The following is a 23,608-nucleotide window of genomic DNA, read 5'->3' as shown; positions in this document are numbered from 1 at the left end:
CCATCTGAAACACTGGCTCCGTCGGCCTTTTTGGTCTGACTGCCAAGCAGATGGCGGTCACACCGCCGCCATGGTGGTGCACAAACCGCCAAACTCGTAATGCGACCCTTTGAGAATATGTAACATTGATTTCAATATGTAATATTAATTTTAAAGCAAATCAACATAAGTTCAGAGCAAGCCATATTCATTTAAACAGCAGTTATATACATTTAAACATGGCTTGTGTTCATTTCAATATTTGCCTAATTCATTTCAAAGCATGCTACATTTATCTCACAGTTTCATTTAAAAAAGTGTGATATTCATGTTACAGAATGTCATATTACTTTTGATGTGGGCCATATTAATTTCACCAGGTGTCATATTCATTTCAAAGTGGCTCATATTCATCTTAACATATGTCATATTCCTTTCTATGAATGTCATTCATTTCAATGGATGTCATATTCACCTTAACACCTGTCATAATAAGTTTAACATAGGTATATCCATTTCAACATAGGTCATATTAATTTCAATATATGCAATATGTATTTTGCTGTGTATCATATCAATTTCAAAGCATAACATATTCATTTTGACAAGTTTCATTTTAATTTCAGCATTGGTCATATTCAGTTTAAGACATGTTGAATTCAATTCGGTGGAGCTCATATTTGTTTCAATGCATGTCATATTCATCTTAGCATGTGTCATATTTCTTTCAATGGATGCTTCATTCATATTAACACATCTTAATTTTAACCTGAATCATATCCATTACAACATATATCATAATCATGTCAATGTATATCATATCACTTTCAAAGCAAGCCATATTCATTGTGGTAAATGTCATGATCATTTTAAAGTTGCTCGTATTAATTTTAAAACATGTCAAATTCATCTCAATGAAGGTCATATTCATTTCAATTCATGTCATATTCATTTTAACATGTGTTATATTCTTTTCAATCAATGTTAAGTTTATTTCAATGGATGTAATATATTTATATTAACACTTGTCATTAATTTTAAGATGCAACTTATCAATTTTAACATATATCATATTAATTTGAATATGTATCAGAATAATTTGAATGTGTTTCATATTAATTTCAAGGCGTGCCATGTTCATTTTAACAAATCTCATGTGAATTTCAGCTGTGGTCATACTCATTTGAAGGCATGTCAACTTCAATTCAATGGGATTGCATTAATTTCAACACAAGCCATATTCATTTTCAATCATCTCCTATTCATTTCTGTGTGTTTCATATTAATTTCCATCTCGGAAATATTGATTTCAACACAATTTAAATTGATTGCAACATGTTTAATGTTCATTTCAATGTACAATGTATTAGTTTTAATGTGCATTGTTTTCTTTTCAGAATATAATATATTCATTTCAATACTTTATATTATTTTCAATCTGCCATATTAATTTCAATGTATGTCATATTTCTCTTGGCATAAGTCAATCATTTCAAGAAATGCCCCATTCTTTTTGGTGAATATTGTATTTGTTTCAGTGATTGCTTTATTGTTTACAGTGAGGGTCATATTAATTTCAGTATGATTTATATATTTTTCAATATATTTCTTATTCAATTTGGTGTGTGTGTTATTCATATTAATCACTAAGTAGCATATTCATTCTGCCAGGTTTCATATTTGTTTTGGTTCAATTCAGATTCACTCTGCCAGGTATCATAATTATTTTGACACACAGTACATTCATTCTGTTGTATGTCATATTCATTTTGCAGCACGCTATGCATTTCAGCAGGTGCCCAATATGAGGAGCTGTAATTTTGACATGACCGGCTTCCCATAATTCACACATATTTGTGATGCATTTTCAACACATCTTTGTACTACCAAACTTCCACATAAAGAATTTAGGTTTAGTAGTGCAATAAGTGTTGTAGAGTGTGCCAACATTATCACTTTTGAAATGTCTGAAAGAAGGTGAACTATTTCATGTCAAAGAGTTTTCCGTGAAAAGGAACAATAGAATTGAAGATATTTAAAATGTCTAAAATTTCCTCATTCTAAACGTGCATGTTCTCCTCAGAATTCCTTGCACCCTGCACGGAAGGTTAGTGAACACAGGTTGATACCACAAGTGTAGAGAAGCACGATACAATCCTTTATCCAAGAACACGAACATCCACTTGTTCGGATATCTATTAACTTATCACAGAAAAATAAAAGACAAGAAACATGGAAGATGTGATGTGCCGTGGTTTTTCCTTTGACGATACAATCCTTTGACGAATTCCAGAGCACGTTGGTAAATCCTGCATGCACCGAGAGAGTTTTATGAGCGCAGAAGCAAGTGCAATGCTTCGGTGCAAACCTCTCATCCACGGAGCTAGGAGTTACTACGTAAATCAAGCCTGAAATGCAGAAAATGGAAGTGTTTGAAACTTGAGTATTGTGCACTATAGGAAACGAAGTAACTATTTTCCTTTTTGTAGGTTACTGCAGTGAAGACAACAGATTCAGCAGAACATTCAATGTTGAAAGGTATGTTAGCTTAATTTAATAATAATGCTAATTTAATAATGATGTACTCTAGATGGTATAATAAGCACCGCCCTGCATGTGTTTGACACATCTCATTCATGTCAAAAGGGAGAAGATTTCTAATGCTAAGAACCATGATTTTCATAAATATATATATATATACTTATTTGCTTTTGTTACCCACTTAACATACCTGTAGGGGGTGGATTCATAGAGCCATTACGTTGTTTTCTGTTACAGAATATTTATAACAAACAGAAGTACGACTCAGTTATTTCACATTGCAGTCCCCCTATTGTGTAGCACCACCCCGTGAAATGTCATGTGTACAGACCACTTAAAGTAATCTAACGATTTTCCCCTTGATCCCATGATTATATTTCAACTCTAAAGCCATCTCATCTAGTTCACTGTCAGTCATCTAGAAGACAAGGCACATTCTCTGCCCAAATGCATCCTACCAACCCCCCTCCATCAGCCTCCCTCTGGTTGTGTCGTATCATCCCTTCTTCCTATATTATCATAGCGGCTATTGTCTACCCAGTTTTCAAGGTGGTAGTTGATCCCACCGGGTGAATCGCATAAGGAACAAGTCCCACGTTTGCGCTGTAGCAGTATCTCCTACTGCTATTCTACTTAACCTTCTGATCACGGCTATCACTGTTTAAATTCAAATATGTTCTCACAATAATATTTTACATTAGCAACCCTGGTGTAAGTTCTCTTACTCACATGTGCATATCAACTCCTTTACACATATGAAAAAACTTATGATTTATGAACAAAAAACACATAACATACAATACAAATCATAACCCATCACAAACTGATACATTGGAAACACACTAACAATTGACGATAACAAACATCATAACAAATTCTACATACAAAAATGCAAACTTGAAGTTAATGGGCCTAATAGGCAAGTGTTTGGGTTTGTTATGGGTTATGATTTGTATTGTATGTTATGTGTTTTTTGTTAATAAATCATAAGTTTTTTCATATGTGTAAAGGAGTTGATATGCACATGTGAGTAAGAGAACTTACACCAGGGTTGCTAATGTAAAATATTATTGTGAGAACATATTTGAATTCTTGTTTCTAATTTAGGAGTCACTACTGACCCTTTACATTTGTATATTAAGAACAATTGGTGTGCTCCGCTATATTTTTCTTTTTTTGTCTGTTACTGGTTTTCTTTGGAGAATTCCGAGAGGCACGTCATGGCAATGATGTGTGTTAGTGTATGAGCACCCTTAATTAAGATTATATTTAGGAATACCATGGGAATGTGCATTGATTTTCTTTTTAGTGTTGCCAAATAGTTCTGCTTTACTGCTTAAATTCACTTTACCATTTCTGCTGTCCAGCTAATATCCCTTGGAGGCACATCCGATTCCCATCAACTTGATATCTGTTGTTCGGCCAGTAATCGTAACAGATCAGTAAATTTATTTTCAGTCCTGATCCTTTTGAGTCATTATATGTCCCCCAACAAGCATGCGGTTAAAAGGTGAGCCATGCCTGTCACCTCTGAGAGTGTTGTTGTGAAGAACTTCATGCTGCACTTTAGCTTACAACAGGAGCATGCCATGTGGAAGAACGCTGCTTCCGCCTCATTGCATCTATGACATATGTTGGGAATATTTGGGTCAATGTATTCCTGATGTTAGTAATTAAATTATGTAAATTTGAACCTAATATTCTGAAAGACTATCATTAGAAATCTCAAAATCCTCTTACATTCTGCTTTCATAAACCTTTTACCCAGCTGCCTTTCCTTTCCAAGTTTAATATGATCACAGTTCACGAGAATTCCAGGCCTCGGTTTTTCATGCAGGTCATCTACTCACTTCTTATTATTCCTCTGTCCTCCCTGTGCCCTTTAAAGCACCCAGGAGGCCAATCATCCTTAGCAGAATTTTGGGAGAAAATTTCAATGCAAGTTTAACTTTCTTAAAATATAAAGACCAACAATCTCTTGTCACACACACTTACCTCTAAAGGTGGTGTCCTCCCAGGCATAGCTCCTGCCAATGCCTTTGCAATAAACACTGTTCTTAGTGAACTGCACTCAGCTGAAGTTTGCATGATTTTATGACCACCCTCCAGTTAGAGGTGCTCCATACACACCCAGTGACCAGAGAGTTCAGCTGCTTGAAAAATGCGTAAGAAAGCAGTAAAGGTATGTTGGAAAAGTAGTGCAAGACTCTTGTGACTACAATCATTTTGGTCGATGAAAGCCTACTGTTTACTGATAGGAGGCAGTTCTATGATGCTGCTTCTCTGCACAGCACTGAGACAGACCATCCATAACATCCCTCGGGGTCTGATAACTGAACAACCAGGTATTTTAAACTTGTCAGGAGTTCACATGACACACCATGTCCGACTTTCCTTGTCCGATCTGTCAACCTCCTTGGTGGAGAACAAGCATGATTTTGCTCTACAGTATGGCTGCCAGTTTCTATCTATGTCAGTGAGATATAAAAGTACATTGTCAGCATACAATGACACTTTATGAGGTGTGCAATACAGTCTGATTCCGTACAACTCAAGTTTCTCTGCATCTGCAATGCCAAGTGTGAAGAGCAGAGGTGGCCCCTGTTCAGTGTCTCGCTGCTTAGGATTCATGTTCAATAATGTCAGCCATCCCAAAAAAGTCACCACATTGTATCCATGTCAAGGTACCATGAATGAAGCCCCAACCAATGGTTCTAAATCTTTTTTCATGTCGATCGCTGTGACCGCAAGTATTCAATCAGCATCTCCTAAGCTGTCCATAAGGCATAGCAACCGCCTAAGATTATATGTTGTACTCCATTGAGGCACAAAACCTGACTAATCTGGGTGTAGTAGAGATGCTATCACCCTAAGAACTTGAATAGCCAAAATCTTACTCAGGATTATTATTGGTATTAGTTAAAGACTCAGAGTCGTAGGAGGTCATACCCCGTGCCTCCATGTCTAGCGTCAGAAATGCTACTAACAATGGCTCTCTAATGGTTTTAGACAGACTCCTGGCTTCCAAGGGCTGTTCCTAAAAAGTGCCGAGTTAGGACATCAGTAACTCTTCATAGGCAATATACAGTTTGGTGGGTAGGCCGTCTGTTCTGAGTTTTGGGCAGCATTCAAATAGAGAATATGGTAGCTTTGTTTGCTACTGCCATGAACAACGCTTTTAATATTTTCCTATGTGCGGGTTAGAGTCAAAGCAACTGGGTTTTCTCCAGAAAAGATTGGACCTTACATCCATAACCAATAGGTCCAGCTACATATAGTTGGTAATAATAATCCCTACAGAGATCATTGATGGCAATTTGAGTGTGATGGATGGGGCCATAGCAGTGGCACCACAGGGACCTATGTGTCTTGGTTCTAATAATCTTCACTAACAATTTCTCTGTCTTGTCTCCTTCAGAATGCATATTGTGCATATATTCTCGGTAGTTCAAGCACCTAAACATTTCCAGGGTCTCAGTGTGTTTTTTTCTACTGAGTAATAATGCTTCCTTCTGTGAGACATCTTCAAGGCCCATACCACTTGCTATCTCATATTATCTTTTCCAAGGACCTAGTTTTCAGTTTTATGCATATCGCCTTACAACTACCCTAAAGGCCTCTCACAGCATTCTAACACAATCCACTGACCCGTCATTATCCCTAAACAAATGATCACTCATGCCCTGATCACTATCTCAAACAGGGAATCTGAGATTGCAAGGGACTGCAACCTTCACGCTTACATACATACTACTACCCTGCCTCAAGTGATGGCATAAATTAAGGGTGAGCAACCAAATACTGGGTTAAATAGATCTTTCACAGTGAAAGTGTGACCGACAATGTGAACTGATGTGAGGAACCTATGCAACCTAGTATGGTGATTGTAGACTGGAGAAAAGTATGAGAACACCCAATCACTCAGGTGAGAATCCCCTAGGGTTCCCTCAGATTTCAGACACTTTTTCCCAGGCCTTATTGCTAAGAGAAGTGTGTAAAATGTGAGGCTTGCTATGCACAGCATATGTGCTTTTTCAAGGTGAGCTATATTTATTTCAAAGCATCTGAATATATATTCTTCCTACATGCCCTGTATAGCTGTGAGAAGGTGAGAGACAGGAGATGTGGCGTCCTTGTTTGAAACACTGGTCTGAAGAGACCTAGGACCCGATTTACGATGCCTTTTGCAGTCGCAAAATGAGAAAATCACCTTTTGCAACCGCAAAATGACCAGGTATGATGTACCATCCCTATTTTGTGAGTCAGGACAGAGTTACAAACTTGCAAAATAGGAATTGCGACTCACAATTAGAAAGGGGCATCCCTAGGGAGTCCCTTCCTAACTGCGAGTCGCAGTGATACGTATGATTGTTTTGTGACCATAAATGCGGTCGGAAAACAAACGCAGTTAACACCAATTTCAAACTGGAGCTAACTCATTCACAAAAACAGGAAGGGGTCCCCACGGGACCCCTTCTCCTTTGTGAATGGAAGCAAAAATATGTTTTTCAGAGCAGAGTTTCCTCTAAGGAAAAGGGGCTGCATTTCAAAAAACAAAACTGCCTTTTTTAAAAAGAAGTCTCAGACAGTGTGGTCTGCTGTCCTCAGCAGACCACAATCCCTGTGAGCGTGGTCATTCCCAATGGGGTCGCAAATTGCAACTTACCTCATGAATATAAGGGGCCAGATGTACGTAGAAAAGGGTTTGCGACTCGCAAATTACGAATCAGAGCGACTTGCAATTTGTGAGTCGCAAACCCATATGCAGAATGGTGTCCCTGACACCATCTGCAAATCGCAAGGGGGTCACAAAGACCCACCTCATTAATAATAATGAGGTGGGTCGCAATTTGCGACCCCCTTGCGATTCCCTGCACTCACAGGGATGGTAGCCTGCTGGAGACAGCAGACCACCATGTCTGTGACTGCTTTTTCAATAAAGCAGTGTTTTTTTGTATTGCAGCCCGTTTTCCTTAAAGGAAAACGAGTTGCAATACCCTCGGGAAAATGAAACCATTTGGTTTCATTTTTTCAGAGCAGGCAGTGGTCCATTGGACCACTGCCTGCTCTGAAAAAATATTTTTGGCGACATTCACAAAGGGGAAGGGGTCCCATTGGGACCCCTTCCCTTTTGCGAATGAGTTAGCACCAACTTCACATGGGTGCTAACTGCAAATTGCTTTGTAACCGCGTTCTGCATCGCGGTGCGAATCGCAAATAGGAAGGGGAACACCCCTTCCTCTTCGCGAGTCGCATTCCCATTCTGCTAGTCAGTACCGACTCGCAAAATGGGAATGTGCATCGAGATGCGCGTTTTGAATGGCGCAAACTGCGAATTTTGCAGTTTGTGCCATGCAAAACGCTTTGTGCATCAATTAAAAATGAAGGTCCCTAGCTTGTTCCTAATTTTAGTTAGGGAAATTATTTTTGTGCTTAAAACATACTTTATGCAAACTTAAAAATCTGATTTAGCTCACACTGTAAAAAAAAAATACAATTATGTTACAACAAGCAAATGTCAATATCATGCTTGGCATGTCTCACTTCTTCTATACGTTATAGTCCTGGGGCTTATAGCTTCCAAGACATATTTCATAGGTAACTAATATTAAAAGCAAGCTTTAAAATCTGTTAGAACGTTTTATTATAATGTGGGTGCTGCAACGTGGTCTACAGCCACCAAGGGAAGTTTGAGAGTGGTGCAAAGCAACAAAAGACCCACATGTGATATATGACTTTTATGCAACTTGTTCAGTGTTTATAGCTGCATACTTCCGTGTTACATAAGATTCAAATGAGCCAGTTTTAGGGGTGCCTCTGATTACCTGACCTCAGGGACGAATATATTTTCATGAATAAATAAAAAAGGGCTGGACAAGTGATGTATTTAGACATGGCAAGCTGCTTAACCACAATGCAATTTAATGATGGTAACCAATAAAGCTAACGGAGCCCTGCTATGAGGCTGTCGCATTTTCCCAAATATCTCACTAATTTGACTGCCACATTTTCTACATGCTGTTGGCATGCCATCTGACATTGGTAGTCTTTCGAGCAGGGAAGTTGCAAACTCTAATTTAAAGTTGATATGTGAACATTGTACACTTTTATGATAAGACTTATGTAGGTGGTGTAGCCTCCGCTTCATATGCCTGAGGTGGAATTTTGCAAATCTGATGGGAGGCTAATTCAGTGAGCATTTAGTTGATCGTCTGCCACATCTTCAGATTTGAATCCCAGCAGGAGAATCTTAACCCCGTTCGATTTTAGGCCAGTTCCATGATTTTTAACTACCACATAAACCTCTGGTTAAGGTGATGCCCTTTTCAATCGATGAAGGTGGTATATATTTCTTAAGGGTGGCCGGTACTGTGCCAGTGGACAGTGACTATCGACTATCTTTGTGACATAAGAGCTGATCGTTGTGGCCAATATTTTGGCTTCTAGGCCTGGCAAAACAGGTCAGGCAGTGCGACTGGAATTGGCAGAGCTGGTATGCATTTGGTGAGACTCTGACCAGAAAAGAGTGCATTTGGGGCACTTTGGGTTGCTGGGAGGCTGCATTGCATGGTGATGATTAGTTGTCCTTGTCCCTCATTTTGTCCAAACACCATCCTGCTTTGGGCCTTCCAAGAGTAATATATTTAAATTGATAATTCAAGTTGAATCATTATCTCTGTGTCACACCAAACCCATTCATTTACATTGTAAGCAACTAAGCAGAGCTTGGAGCCGACAAAATTGCCACTCCCTGTTAGAGCTCCACACATACACCAGCGTGGAGCTCCTCATCTGGCTGCTGGGAGGGCTCGCTCACACCACTATCAAGCCTGCCACCCACATCATCCTGCATTGCCTAAGTAGAGTCACAAGCTGATTAGGCCTGGGCCAGATGAGACCCGTCAGAGTCGGACGACCCACAGCCTTGCTTTAACCGTGGCACTCACCTCGACTACTGGAGCCGTATTGACTTACGGCCCCTGGCATGTGGATGGGTAAGTAGCAGGTAATCTAACTGGGACCCATGGTGCGTGCCGCTATCAACTATTCTGTCTACCCCTGGAGGCCTGCCCCTATGGGGGCATGCAGGGTCTGTTGGTCACAGCAATGCCTTGGGGAGTACCTCTTGCTCAACCCCATCACCAGAGGAGTCACCCGGGGCTGTGACCCTCTGGTAGCATGGGCTGTGGCAGTTAGACAGAGTGCCACCTCCTTCCTCTGCTTCTCCCACTGGTGGCAAACCCACCCCTGCCACGTTATCTTCATGGGACCAGCACTGAGCCGCCCTTGGATGGCTGCCCTTACCTCCACTTTAGAACATCTGCACAGGTTATGGGGAGTCAGAGGCCTTCGAACAGTGGCAAGCCTGCCACCCATAAGCAGCATATAGAGGCCTACAACTACCAGGGCCTGCTGGAAGCCTGGGGTCTGCTATTGCCTGCCATTGCCACAGGGGCCCTATGTAAGAATCCCCACATCTCACTCGACAGCCACATCTGACTCGCAGGAGCACACAACTTTTGGTGTTGTCCCTTGCGGACCCAACACCTAGACACCTATGCCTGCCTCCTTGGGAGACAATAGTGGGAACTGGTCGCAGGCAGCTTTATGCATGGACGAGGTCATTGCCATGCAAGATTAGATCCACTCGCTATGTCTCTCTCACTTCCTGCCCACCCTAACCACTGTGTTCCCTGTTGCCTCTCATTTCCTTCTTGAACTTCTGTAGTATTTTTTACTAGCTGTAGGGGTAACAGCTGACCCCTTTAGGCAGTGCCTGGCCTCATGTCGACCTGGGGGCAGCCAGCCCATCAGTTTTTGTTCTCTTAGGTTGTACATTGTTCACAGCCACCAACGAAGCCCCCCTCCCATTTGGACTCAGTTGGGGCCAACATGGAGTCCCTTCTTTCTCTCCTTGTACCCGTCCGGACCTTCTAGAAGACCCTGCCATGGACACAGCTGCTGGCTGCACCTCCTCGCCTACTCTCTTGGAAGATCACCTCGTACCTTGAAGCCAAGTCAGGTTTGCATGGGATACTACCGCAGTGGAAATTGGACTGTACAGGTCTCCCTCTGGTTGTGGAAGCATTGCATGAGGAAAGAGACAGAGACAAATCCGGATCACCCCTGACATAGGAGGTCGGTACTGCTGATGCCATCAGAGAGACTTGGGTATACTTTGGGTAGTAGCTTGCTAATCTGGTTTTGCACCTTAAATCCCTCTCACTCCTCTCCTGGTATCTGCAGTTCTCTCTGCTACCTTACTGGCTTTTCTCATTGCACAACATCTCCCTGCTCCATTTTTTGGAGGGCACAGGGATATTACGTTCCCTCTTTCTGGTTGATCTACCTTGGGTGCCTCTGCTGAAGCAGACTAGTTGGAGGGGGGGTCAAACACACACACTGAGGATTGGGGTGGTCTGGAAAATCTCCTAACATGCCTGGCTCTTAGGGCTTCCTTTGTCCTGGGCCCTCTTGTTGGGGACCCACATACACTAGCGATTGTGGGCCTCTTCCGTGTTCACTGTCTTCGTTGTTGTGCCTCTCAGAGGTCAGGGCAGTGACACTGCCCCAGTGCCGCAGCACAGATTCAAGGCCAGTTCCAAAGATTCAGTACTAGAGCCCCTGGTTTTCCATGGGGCTAATTCCTCCCCTTCCTATTAGGTTACCCATCACATTCCCTTTCACATTCTCCCTGGTCCCTCTTGCTCCCTTGTGCCTCCCAAGACCTTTCACACCCTCTCTTCCCCCTGTTGAGTTCACTACAGCCTCTGCCTCCATTACCTTCCTGATAGGCCATGAGCCCACTCGTACATCTCAGCATGACAACTGCCCTTCTCACCATGACCTCTATGAACATCAATAGAATGGCCCATTACACCAAGCGAAAGAAAATCTTTCATTATCTGCTCACCAAATGGGTGAATTTAGCACTGTTGCAGGAGACTCATCTTTCCCAGGCTCAGCCAACTAAACAAATTGGAATGGGTGGGCACTGTTATTAGAGGCAGCAGAAAGGATCTTTGACAGGTCTGCTCATGGACATACACATAACCTACATGACAGGACACTCCTCGTGGACCTAATTAAGGGCCATGCACTAGAAGATGTGTGGCGACTGCTACACCTCTGCGACCGGGAATATACTTTATTTTCCTGCCCACATAAGACCTAATCCTGTATCGATTACTACATGATCCACGGGCAGCTAGTACGCCGCGTAACCTGTTGTGAGATCCTGGAGGCAGGTCTTATTGACCATAGTCTGATATTGCTGGGACTCGATGTTTGGTGTATAGCACCACCACTGTGCCGCTGTTGTGTGAAGGTATTCGCTCATCAGCAAACTAAGGGTAAGGTGTAGCTCCATTCCTCTATTCAGTCCTACCGCTCCAATAATAAGGACTCTGTATCCTCCCATAGGAGATGGTCCTCTAGTGTGCAATGATGGCAGATACTGCGACGGTGAATAGCAAAGATCTTTCTGATCTCAGCCACCTGGAGGCTGGAAAACGCACCTTCATGGTATGAAATGCGACAACCCCCTCACTGACCTTTCTCATGCTGCTGGAGCTTGCTAAAATTCTCCTGGACTTTGCTAGGGCTGCTGAGAAAGCCTTGGTTAAGCTATGGTGGCAGCACTATGATCCTGGGGAGAAGGCTGGCGGACTCCTGGCTGCCCAACTGAATTAGAGGGAGTTCCAACTTGCTTTATCGGCAATACACAACTCAGTGGGGACTCTATTCATGCCTCCTTGGGATATAGCTTCCCACCTTTCCTCCTACTATGCTTCCCTTTATTCCAAAGAGCTAAGGGATACTCAAGAACAGGTGAGCAATTTTTTGACTCCTATGCATTTATCTGTCCTGTCAGATGGAAAGAGAGGTATCCTGTCTGGGCATTCAGAGGCTGAAGTGACCAAGACAATGGAAGCTTTTTCTAACATATAATTTCCCATGGGTAGATGGGTTTCTGGGTGAGTACTACAAGGTGGGAAAGGACATAGTGGCACTCAATTGACAAGGACATTTCAGGAGACAGACGCAATGGGCTCCCTGCGTGCCATCTCCAAAATGGCCCCCATTACTCTCCTCCTGGCTCCATGGCTGGTAAAGACCCCTTGGGGTGCGCTAGCCACCACCCATTATTCCTGCTTAAGGTGGACCTAACGATCATGGCCAACATGTTGCCAACCCACCTGGGCAAAGTGATACCCCTTCTGATCCACAGGTGCCAGTGGGCTTTGTCCCAGGCCGCAGCTCACAAGACCATCTTTGGACACTGGCACACACCCTCTGTTGCAAACGAAGAATTAATCATCTCAACTCCTTGCACTTTCTCTAGATGCCTAGAAAGAGTTTTACCAGGTGGACTGGCATTATCTTTTTTCAAGCATTGACCCACATGGTTCTGGAAAATGATTTTATCCGCAAGGTACATCTTTTGTACGATGCCCCAGTGGCTGAGTTGTCCTACAGTGGGTTCTTTTTAGGCCCGTTTGTGGTTATGCATGACTCCCAGCCAGGATGCTGTTAGTCCCAACTTCTGTTCCTTCTTACCCTCAAGCCCAGTTCAGTGATGCTCTGATGAATGCCAGAGATATTAAGTGTCCCTACCAAGGCCGGAGAGGTCAAAGCCTTACTTTCTATGGATATTCAGTGCTAGGGCTACATCCAAAGGAGGTTCTCACCTCCCACACCCTTCAATATCTATATATAAAACTATTTCGGCATCCAATGCCATTAAAGTCACATAACACACAATAAATATTAGGTTAAAAATCATAAAATAGCATAAAATGGCATTTTTTTTAAAGATAAATAAGAAAAATGTGCAAAATACGCAATACAATCAGGACTAAGACAGTCCCAAGATACAATGTGGGTGCTAAAGAACGCAAGTGGGACTACAGGGCATGGGGAATAGACAATCTTGACCCTTCTAATGCGCCACATTCCTCCGAGGAATTTGGCGACTGCAATAGCAATGGGGAGACTGGAATCTGGTTTTAAGATCCTCATGGCTGCAACATGGTCTCAGGTCACCAGCCATTTACATGTTGGAACAAGCTATTTCCTACGCATATGGGTGTAGGATGGACATACGAGGAAAACATGGGCGATTGACTCCTCAGACTGGTTACAGCCGGGACATAACTCGTTGATTGCGGCCCTATTCTGTCATCTATTGGTAAAAGATTTGAAAGGGAGGGATCCAAATCTAAATTGCATATACAGCTTCCTGTCAATTGGATCTAGGATACCATCCAAATAGGGTTCTAGCAACGAGGTGGACTTAAAGTCCAGAAACTCACTGGATAGTCACCCTAGAGCGTGCAAGCGGAATACAGATTGGGTTACCCACTCCCAATAACAGGACTTCACTCTTTCTTTAGTCGGTGGTGGCTCTGTATATAATGCGTTCCATGAGTCACCCATATCAATGACAGTCAGTGATGACTTGACTTGATTGATCCACTGGATCCTGTTGGAGGTGTCGAGAGAACAGACGCAGCAACGTAGGAGGAAAGCTCGGGAGTTGCCACGATTCTTCTCCAAAACAACAACGGTCTAAGACAGACTATAGCAGCTAAGGGTTTGCAGGCCAGATCAGTGCAAGGGGAGAAGCGGGGTACTCAGGAGCAGGGAGGTGAGCTTTCTCATCAGCATGTTTTCTATGCAGGTGCGCTCCTTTACATCGTCGAAGCCCCGGTGTTCAGCCCCTCAGAGTGCTGCGCTAACAGACTTCACATTATAGATCTGAAGAGCAGCAGCTATTGGTTGTGCAGTGGATGCATGGTGCTCCCATAGAAGGACACCTACCAGCTGGCTAAATTTTAGTGATGTAGAATTAATATGGTTTTTCCAGGACATTGAGTCCGATAGTTTGATCCCCAGATGTTCAAAGGTGTTAACCTGTTCTACTTTTGAGCCACCCAGGGAAAGGTTCCCCCTGTACTATCTATGTGGGTTTATAACCATAAACTTTGATTTGGGGGTGTTTATTTCTAGGTCTCTCTTGGAGCAGAAATCGTCAAAGCGATTCAATGAAGATTGGAGGCCCATTAGGGTTTTAGATACTATCAGGGTGTCATCTGCGAACAGAAGTGTTGCAATCTTTTCATTGCCTAAGGCTGGTGCATCAGTGGGCAGCGATGTAAGGTGTTGGACGACCTGATTCAGATATAGGGAGAAAAGGGTTGGAGCTAGTACACAAACCTGCTTAATGCCCCTGACCACCTTGATCGGATCAGTGAGGTCACCCTGGTTCCCCAGCAAACTTTAGCAAAGTTGCTTCGTGTAATCAATCGAATGATTATGGTCAGAAGCCCTAGAGGCATTCCCATCTCATTGAGGACCTCCCAGAGTTTACCCCTAGGTACCAAGTCAAAAGCAGATTTGAAGTCTATAAAGGCTAAGTAAAGGCTCCCCTTCCCTAGCACTACAACCTTCCAATACAGGAGCAGGAATAGGAACACCTGGTCTATGGTGCTTGTTTTGGACCTAAAGCCAGCCTGGAATGGTGATGTTATTCTCAATGGTGCAGTCTTGGATTTTTGATAGTAAGGTACGACGGAATACCTTTTGAATTGTGTCAATAAGGCTTATAGGCCTGTAGTTGGCGGGTAAAAACCTATCGCCCTTCTTATAGATGGGTATTACCTCTTCACCCCTCCATGACTCTGGAATGTGGGCTCCCCTGGCAATTGCATTGGATAGAAGGAGGATGTACTCAGCCTATTTGCCAATGTTATAAAGAAAGAGGTCGTCGGGAATGCCGTCAGGGCGAGCAGCTTTAAGGCGTACTATGTTACTTATTGCATCTCGGATGTCTCCCAGGTTAAACAACCCGTACCAATAAGTAGTATTCGGCTGGGATGGAAATAAAGTGGCGGAGGTGGTTGCAGGGTGGCTTTCCACATTACAGAGGGAATTGAAGTGTTGGAACCAGTCTGAGGGCTGGATGTTATTGTCAATTACGGAAGACCCCCCCCTTAGGTTTCTTTTGTTTACCATACGCCAAAAAGATTTAGAGTCTCTGTGGTCACAAGCAGCCTTCATAAGTCTCCATCTTTCCTCCTCCCAGTTCTTCCAAGCCTTATTCTGTGTATGCGTAGACACTCCGAAGGGCCCTGACTGGGGCAACATCTTTTTGCTCAATTGCACTGATTAGATTTGTTCCAGCCAGTCGACAGCCTTCGTTAAACCAGTTGTCTCCCTTGCAAAGTGGAGCACTGCGAGTATTATGGGCAACTGGCAGAGTTAGTAGCAGTTCTAAACCTTGTATGTATGTCTAGAAGGGAGGAGCAGTTTCCCTCTTCCTCTTCTATCGTGGATATCATAGCTACGCATAGTGTCAGGTCTTGATTGATGGTAGAGGGAATGTCATCTCGCAGGACAACCTTGCTCCATTTTAGGCGCTGTCTGCTGTGCTCATCCTGGACCACCCTAATTGCTTTGGCGGTGATTGTCGCAATGGGCGCCCTTCCCCAAGGGGGATCTAAGCTAAGACATAGTGGATTGTGGTCGCTATCCATTTGGGGCCGGACTATCATATCGTCTACCAAATGCCAGTATCTACGATCCATCAAAATATAGTCAATACAACTCTTTTCCTGCGTGCCAATGAACGTATAAGCAGCATGCCTATCTGATTTTGTTCTTCCGTTGACTGCCCTCAGGCTGTGGCCAAGGGTCAGGGCGTTTAGTTACAGGGTAGCCTGGAGCCACTTCTTGATAGGGGGGAGCTCGAGCCTAGGTGAACTCGAGCCTAGGTATATGCAAATCGCCCATATTAGCCAGAGCAAGGGCTTCATAGGTGGTGTTAAAGTCCCCGCTACAATGAGGGCATGTTTAGGTGGTCTTTCTCTCAATTGGTTCTCAAGAGACTGCAGGGTGGCAGAGCGGTCAAGCCTCCTTGTTCCCCTAGCATAGATGGTAAATATGTCTGTTACAATGGTCCTTGAACCCTTGAGGCTAATACCAAGAATATCAGGGATGCCAGTAGGTAGCGATTTCACTACACACTGTAGTGCAATTCTCACCCATATTAGGAGACCCCACAATGGACGACCCACCTTGCTAGCAATATCGGATATATGGTAGGCTGGTGCACTCAGTGGGCACAGCACCCTTGAAATGCACATTGTCTGCACAGCAGACAGTGCCCATTGTGAGGGTGCTGGGCAGGGGGACCCCAGCACTGCACTTGCCATGGGCAGTGCAGGGGCCCACCTGTGGCCCCTTGCACCTGTTCCCTGCCAGCCTTTCATGGTGGTGGTACCGTCAAGAAAAGGCTGGAGGATAACAAGGTTGCAATCAGCAGGGCGGGGCTGCTTTCAGCGCTGCCCTTGGTGATTACAACTTGCCTCCACAGTCAGCCTGTCGGGATCAAAGATCCTGACGGGGACAGCGATAGGTTGGCAGGTCTGCACGCCAACTTTGTGATGTAGCAGTCTGACTGCCGCAACCGCGGTGGTCCAACACCACCGCAATATTGGCAGTCCTCGGAACGCCAATGTTGTAAACGGCCCATAGTCTCCTTAGGGTCCAACCAAGGCATGCTATACATTTATTAAGAATTTCAAGACATTGACTGCACTGAGGTCTACATCAGCATATAAAGCATTGATGTATGTTTAAAAGGCTGAGATGATCACATATATAATATTTAGCCACCTTACATAGCAGATGGCTTGGTTTCAGGGAGAAGAACATCAACAGCACTCTTAATATCCACAACCATCCTGTGTCAGTTTTTTCTCCTCTCCCAAACCTTGCATCACTGCACTTATATTAATAGGGAATGGGCCTCCTAGGGTTCTGTCTGGCTGCAGTGTGAGGACCTATTTGAATATCAGCAGAATTTTCATTTGCCAGTTTTCATCTCAATATCAGCCCTTTTTATGATCTGGCTTGACAGCACATCTGTTGCCAGACAATTATGTGAGAATCGCCAGGAGAGGTGCATTTGCTTCGTCCACATGTTGGGAGCCAGGACATGTTCCAATTGGGCAAATGCTGTGTGCTTACACAAAACAGCCACTGTGATAATTTTGTTTATTTATCCAGCTACCTGAGCTCAAACGTTCAGGGACACACACATGACATTGTAATGCTATTAAAGTGTCTTAGATAACTAGATAATGTATTACATTTTTGTCTAGCAGCAACACAGATGAGAAGAGGACAGAAATTAACCTAAATCAATTTTAAGTTAGACTAGACAGTGCAAATGTCACTTGACATTATGTGATCAACAAAAAAGTGCTTGAGAGCCCTACTGAGAGAGGAGTTTAGGTTTCACCCATATGTTGGTACCCCTAAGTACAAAATTTGATTGGGCCAAATTTGTGTTCTTCCACTAAAAGACTGCATGTATTGCACTTTTCGGCTTGTGGCAATGTTTATACTCAATACAACAGGATAGGGTTATGGTGGCAAGCTCTTGATCATGACTATGCTCCTGATATGTTTATAATTAAATGTTATGATAAAGGCCTGACATATTTATTGTTGAAAGCATATGTAAAAGTTGATAGGCATTTAGGTGTGGATTGTTAATACTCTATATTAAAGCCCAAAGATAGGTTTCTTGTTGCACATTACCATAGGAGGCAAAGGTTTTGACATTGGCTACCAACTCTGACGAAGCCTGGGTGTTTCACTGTGCTGATTCTTGTTATGCCCTGTTGACAGGGATTGTATAATGGTTTACAACTTGTATGCTTCTACATACATGATCATATTTGATGAACAATACTGACTGATGACTGGTATTTACTAGTATAACAAGTAAAAATCTAAATACAAATAAATATGCAATGTAACAACACTTGGTTAAAACTGAATACCAATAGTTAATGACACAGGATGAAAAACTGCTAATGCAAAACTATAAAGCAGGGTATTCACAAAGTAATTTTGGATTGCGTAAAGTAGTACTGCTGTAGTATTCTTTTACATACTCTTACATGCCTTTGTGAATTGGCCCCGAATCATCTAAAATTGGGCAGAAATACAAATAATCTGGGCTTTACTCACAATTTGCACAAATAGAAATGACATTTTGGAACTGTTTCACAAAGGTGCATAAAAGTAATATCTTGTAGTACTCTATCTCATAAATGCTTCTATGAACTGGTGAAAAGTGTTTGGATGACAATTTGTTAACAGTCTTTTTCCCTTTTCTTTGTTCTGTAAATGACAAAGGTATTTAAACAAAAAAACAGAGATTAAAAATAAATATTTTCCTAAATAGTTGTTTCTACCTATTGTTAATTGGTGTTTCTTGTTTATTGCTCTCATCTTGATAGCCCTTAATTACCTGCACATCTTCAGGAAATGCAGGCCCATGAAAACAGTGCTTATTTTTCAAGATCATAGAAAACCTTATTTTGTATCTATAGTCTAATGGCACGGGTTAAAAGATGCAGTCAGTCACTGATGGAGCCTGCGCTATAACTGCATTAGTGCAGCCAAAAAATGGCAAACTTGTCGCTGTGAGGCCGTGTCACTGCTCCTCCCAGCTCTATTGCATTTCATCTGTGAGGAGCAGTTTTAAAAATACAAAGTTACTTAACTTTTATGGTGACTCAACTGAAACAAAGTAAGCATGTCTAAACCTTTGATTAGGCAAGAGAAATGAGTGATCAAGCTCAGCAGTTTGAAACATTCTGACAGTGTGCTGATTTGCTTGCATGCATAGTTGGAATGGATACTCACTCCAATGTGGTGGCCATCTTGATATTGTTATCATTCTGAGCTGAAGTTATTGGCAGCTCCTCCATAAGTAAGTATATTTTCAACATCTTGATTATCACTAGAATACTGCAACAGAATAAAATTAAATAATGTAAAATAACTGAAAATATAGTTATGTTTAAAATCATTACACCAATGGTTATGGATCATAAGCAACACTCAAGTGACATTGGCTTAAGGCAGTACCATGATACACATAGGTGAATGCATTGCTCAGGAAGAAATCATTTGAGTTACTTTCCACAACTGCCCAGTCTATATAAAGATCCCGATCAAAACAAGGCATAGTAAAATATGGCTCAACCTAAAGACAAAAGGATCTCATAAGATCAAATGAGTGCTCCTGAAAGTATAATACAACCCCATACAGCAATGTTGTATGCTCAGTACAGGTTTGCGTGTTCATAAACAACTAAGATGAAGTATAATAAACAACTTAGTAAACAAGGTTGTAAACAACTAAGATGAATTATAAATAAAGAAAAAGGAAGTCGTATAAATCACAATTAAAAACGACAGCGATTTAAAGTAAAGAAAAATTCAATCCAAGTAAGACCAACCAAAGTTTATAAGCACACTATACTACCTTGTTGTGTCTAATTTTAAAATAAAATGATGTGTTCTGTGTATTTCATGTAACACACAAAAAATGATTTAAAAAAAATAGGTATTTTAGTACACTTACGTGTGTAAATCACACCTTAAGTAAACGTGGTTAATCTGCAGAACTTGCGTTTAGTGTTGAAAGGCTTCTTATGAAACTGGCTTCTAAAAATTCACTTCATGCATTGTAATGGAAGCATACCTCAAGAAATGTAAAAATATATCTAAAGGCAAAGAGCATGATGGTAAGAGAAAAATATTTCTCTTAGCTGATCTAAGATGTGAGTGACCCTGTCTCAAACAAATAGCTAAAAGGACTGAGCCAATGCTGAATGGGACTATCCTGAAATTCAATCACTCTGAATTGCGTGCAAGAGGTCAAACGGGCAGCTATAACTATCCAGCCATACCAAAGTGTGGCTTAGCTAGAGGAGGAGGTTTGTTGTGGTGAAAGCAAATGCAAATGAAGACCTAAACCCACATAGCAGCTAATATCAAAGTAGACTTAACTATTCATAAATCAGAAGCACAAAATTTGCAATTGTTTTTTTTTTTGGTTGCAATATTTCCACCAGGTCTAAGTCACAATTTCCACTGGCAACTGTGAGAAAATAACTGTGGTTTCATTTTTATTAATTTCCCCGGAATGAGGAATCTTCCTGTATTAAAAAAATGAACTTTTCTAACCACAACAAAAACAATTGAAACAAAACATATTTTTAAGGCTCCTAAAGTCATTATATTTGATGTTAAGACTATTTGTATTTGACATGTTTATTGAATGGATGAAGGAGTGCTTATTTTACTTTAAGCTACATTCTAGTGCTACTTTAGTTCAAAACAGCATGTAACAGTCTCCTTGACTTATTGATAAGCAAATCAAACAAATCAAGGAAACCTTAACTATGAGTAGCTTAACTTTGTATGTGTTCTATTTTCAGTCCAAAAAGTATGCACATTACACAAGTTTAATTCTTAAGGTTTAGGAGTATTGTAATGTTTTCAATCTTAATTATTGTTGATAATAAATCATTTGAGGTACTAGATCATTCTCTACAAAATTACTTCTTAATGCTGTTGGTATTCACCCAGGATTTAAAATAAAATGCACCATATTTAGTATACTTTTAATAAATATCTTTGTTTTTCAGATGATCTGAAGCTCCCCATTGCTGCTCACTTATATGGACAACAGTCTACTGGGCCAAAAACAGGTATTGATTAAACATAGTATTTCAGCCCACAGCATTACTTTCACAAGTAAAGATGTCATTGCAAGATAATATTTCCGATATGAAAACATAAGGAAATATTAAAAAGGTTAATTCACCCAGATACATTTAAACATCTAGATTTACTTACATGTACATTTACTGTTACTATTAAGTACAAGTCAACACTTTTGTGCTATTAACCAATTCCAATTCCAAATGTAGATTTAGATCTAAGTGTAGACTTACATATCTACACCTCCCAGGCACCTGGGGGTGGAGACAGCTGTGGGTAAATATATGAGTGTAAAGTTGCTACTGTTCAGACATATCTGGAGATCACCACCACTGTGGTGTACCTCTGCCTATGGGAATATATAGGGGAAATTGTTCAAGGTTAATATTTAAAAAAATAAGAATAGTAAAAATAGTACAAATATATTTCAATAATGTATATATTCCCATAAAAAAGTTAGAAGTGGAGGTGCAGATTTCCACTCATAGCTTTGTGAATAGCTTTTCTAGTAAGTTATAGTACTACTGTAGTACTACTTTACATATTGGAAAGTACAATTTGTTAATCAGACCCACAGCTCATAATGTAAAAAGTCAGGTTGTATGCATCTGACATCTTCAAGCTGTTTCTGACACAGAGGTCACAAGACTCACTCAGAGAACTTATTTTAATGTGGTTTCAGTCAACCACTAATGAGGAAGGGTTGCTCACGGAATCCATCTTAGAGCGTTATTGGTACTACAGCGTTTGATCTCAGTCTTTTTAAAGAACATTCTGAACATAGCTGGTTTTCTCTATACATATTTATTTTACTAGCACACTTTCACAGATATAAATGTATTATGTCTGTGTATGGGGGACATATTGAAATAGTAGTCACATATATTGCATTTATGCACTATACACTATTTAAATCAATATGGAAATACCTCAAACCTGTCCCTGACTTCAGATTTCTCAAGTGAAGATTTCAGCTCATGTGTACCACCCCCATCAACTAGTAGCAATTTCATGCTACACTACTAGAAAACGTACACTAATGACTAGAATAGCCAGTTAGAGCTTTCTTAGAATTGTAGTGTCAGACTCAACCTTATGGAGATAGCGCAATAGTCTTGATTGACGACACCTCAGGCCCCTTGATTTAACTTATAAATAACTCCATCTCACATGATTTTGAATAATGTTTCCAGAGATTCGACTAAGCTTGTGTGTTTCATTTTTTTATTTTCATCAAAGCACACTCTTAGACTTTCTAATAGGCAATAACCTGAGAATTTAAGAGAATCAGCAATATCTTTTTTTTTAAAGCAGAACTAAAGCTTGGATACTTACATGCGTTGGCAGAATAAGTTTTGTCTTATCATGCATGTTAAAAATGGGATGGTTTTCTTTGGCCCTGTTCATCATCAGTCGAAGTCAATCCCACAGCAATGCAGCACTCATTGACAACATATATTCCCTACAACATGCCTTTATAGTGTGAGCAATTGACCAAGCGGAAAAATTGGAATGGAGAAATGAGCCTTTCAAAAGCCGAAAAGGGCTCCAATTGTAAACATGCTTTTTGCTCTATATAGAGGACCTTAAACTTTATTCTTTGGGCAACAGAAACCCTGTAAAGTCTGAATGTAGACATGACATTCAGTTCCTCTAAGGAGCATAGCAATGCTTGTTAAAGTCACTATATCAGGACAACAGGTAAAACTTTGGTGCTCATGGAGAGAGCAGCTACGAGGAGGAGCTCTGGCCGGGGACCTCCATAACAGACCCATCCTGATGGTGCTGCCTGAAACACCAGCAGCACATCCTGTCGGAAGAGGTCTGGAGGACGGGGATTTAAAAGCCGGGAGGTTCCCAGCCCCGGGCGAGGACGAAAACGGGCTCTGTAGGGCGACGGTTAAGATGACAGCGCGTCGCCTAACTTAAAGATGGCGGGCGCGCTGGACTAAACGACCCCTTTCCCCACTGAGCGCACTCGAACTGCACCGGTTACCCGGCGGGGGAACAGGCTGTTGCTGAGACGACCGAAGCAGGGGCGACCCCCCTGAGTAAAGAGGAGCGTTTCAGGGGAGCGGAAGCAGCAGTGCTTGAGAGCTGCCTGTCCCCAAAATGGCGGCCGCTCCAGGCCTCAGCAAATGGAAGAGGGGCCTGGCATGACCGGTGAGGCAGGGGCTGATTTAGATTTTGATATCAACGGGCACATTGGGACTATGTTAAAGGCACTGCTGACCTAATACGACCATGGAAGGTCCTGGAATTCACTTTAACTGCAGAAGAGCAAGGAGGGTGCAGCTGCGGCCTGAAGGACTGTGGGGCCCTCCGGGACACATTCTCTCCCCATAATTGCAGTAAGACGGGGCCTACAGGCTGAGGGACTCTAAACGCTGGCCTGCGGCCCTGCAGGGGACTAAGGCCTGTACAGGCAGCTGTCTGGACGGAGTGCTCCGTGCTGCATAATCCGAGGGAGGCGCAAGGAGGTGAGCAGCGCAGC

General features: G+C 42.0%; 1 protein-coding gene across 1 annotated transcript in view; it reads left to right on the top strand.

The window, feature by feature from the left end:
• CD40LG (CD40 ligand) overlaps positions 1–23,608 on the top strand; it is a 228,914-nt gene that overhangs the window by 72,812 nt on the left and 132,494 nt on the right. Inside the window, exons 3-4 of the mRNA XM_069212448.1 lie at positions 2,469–2,517; positions 21,039–21,101. Coding sequence (XP_069068549.1) covers positions 2,469–2,517; positions 21,039–21,101 — 112 coding nt within the window. The remainder of the gene's footprint in view (positions 1–2,468; positions 2,518–21,038; positions 21,102–23,608) is intronic.

Source organism: Pleurodeles waltl, chromosome 2_1 (assembly GCF_031143425.1).
Source record: "Pleurodeles waltl isolate 20211129_DDA chromosome 2_1, aPleWal1.hap1.20221129, whole genome shotgun sequence".
NCBI lineage: Eukaryota > Metazoa > Chordata > Amphibia > Caudata > Salamandridae > Pleurodeles > Pleurodeles waltl.
This window is presented reverse-complemented; position numbering and strand designations above follow the sequence as displayed.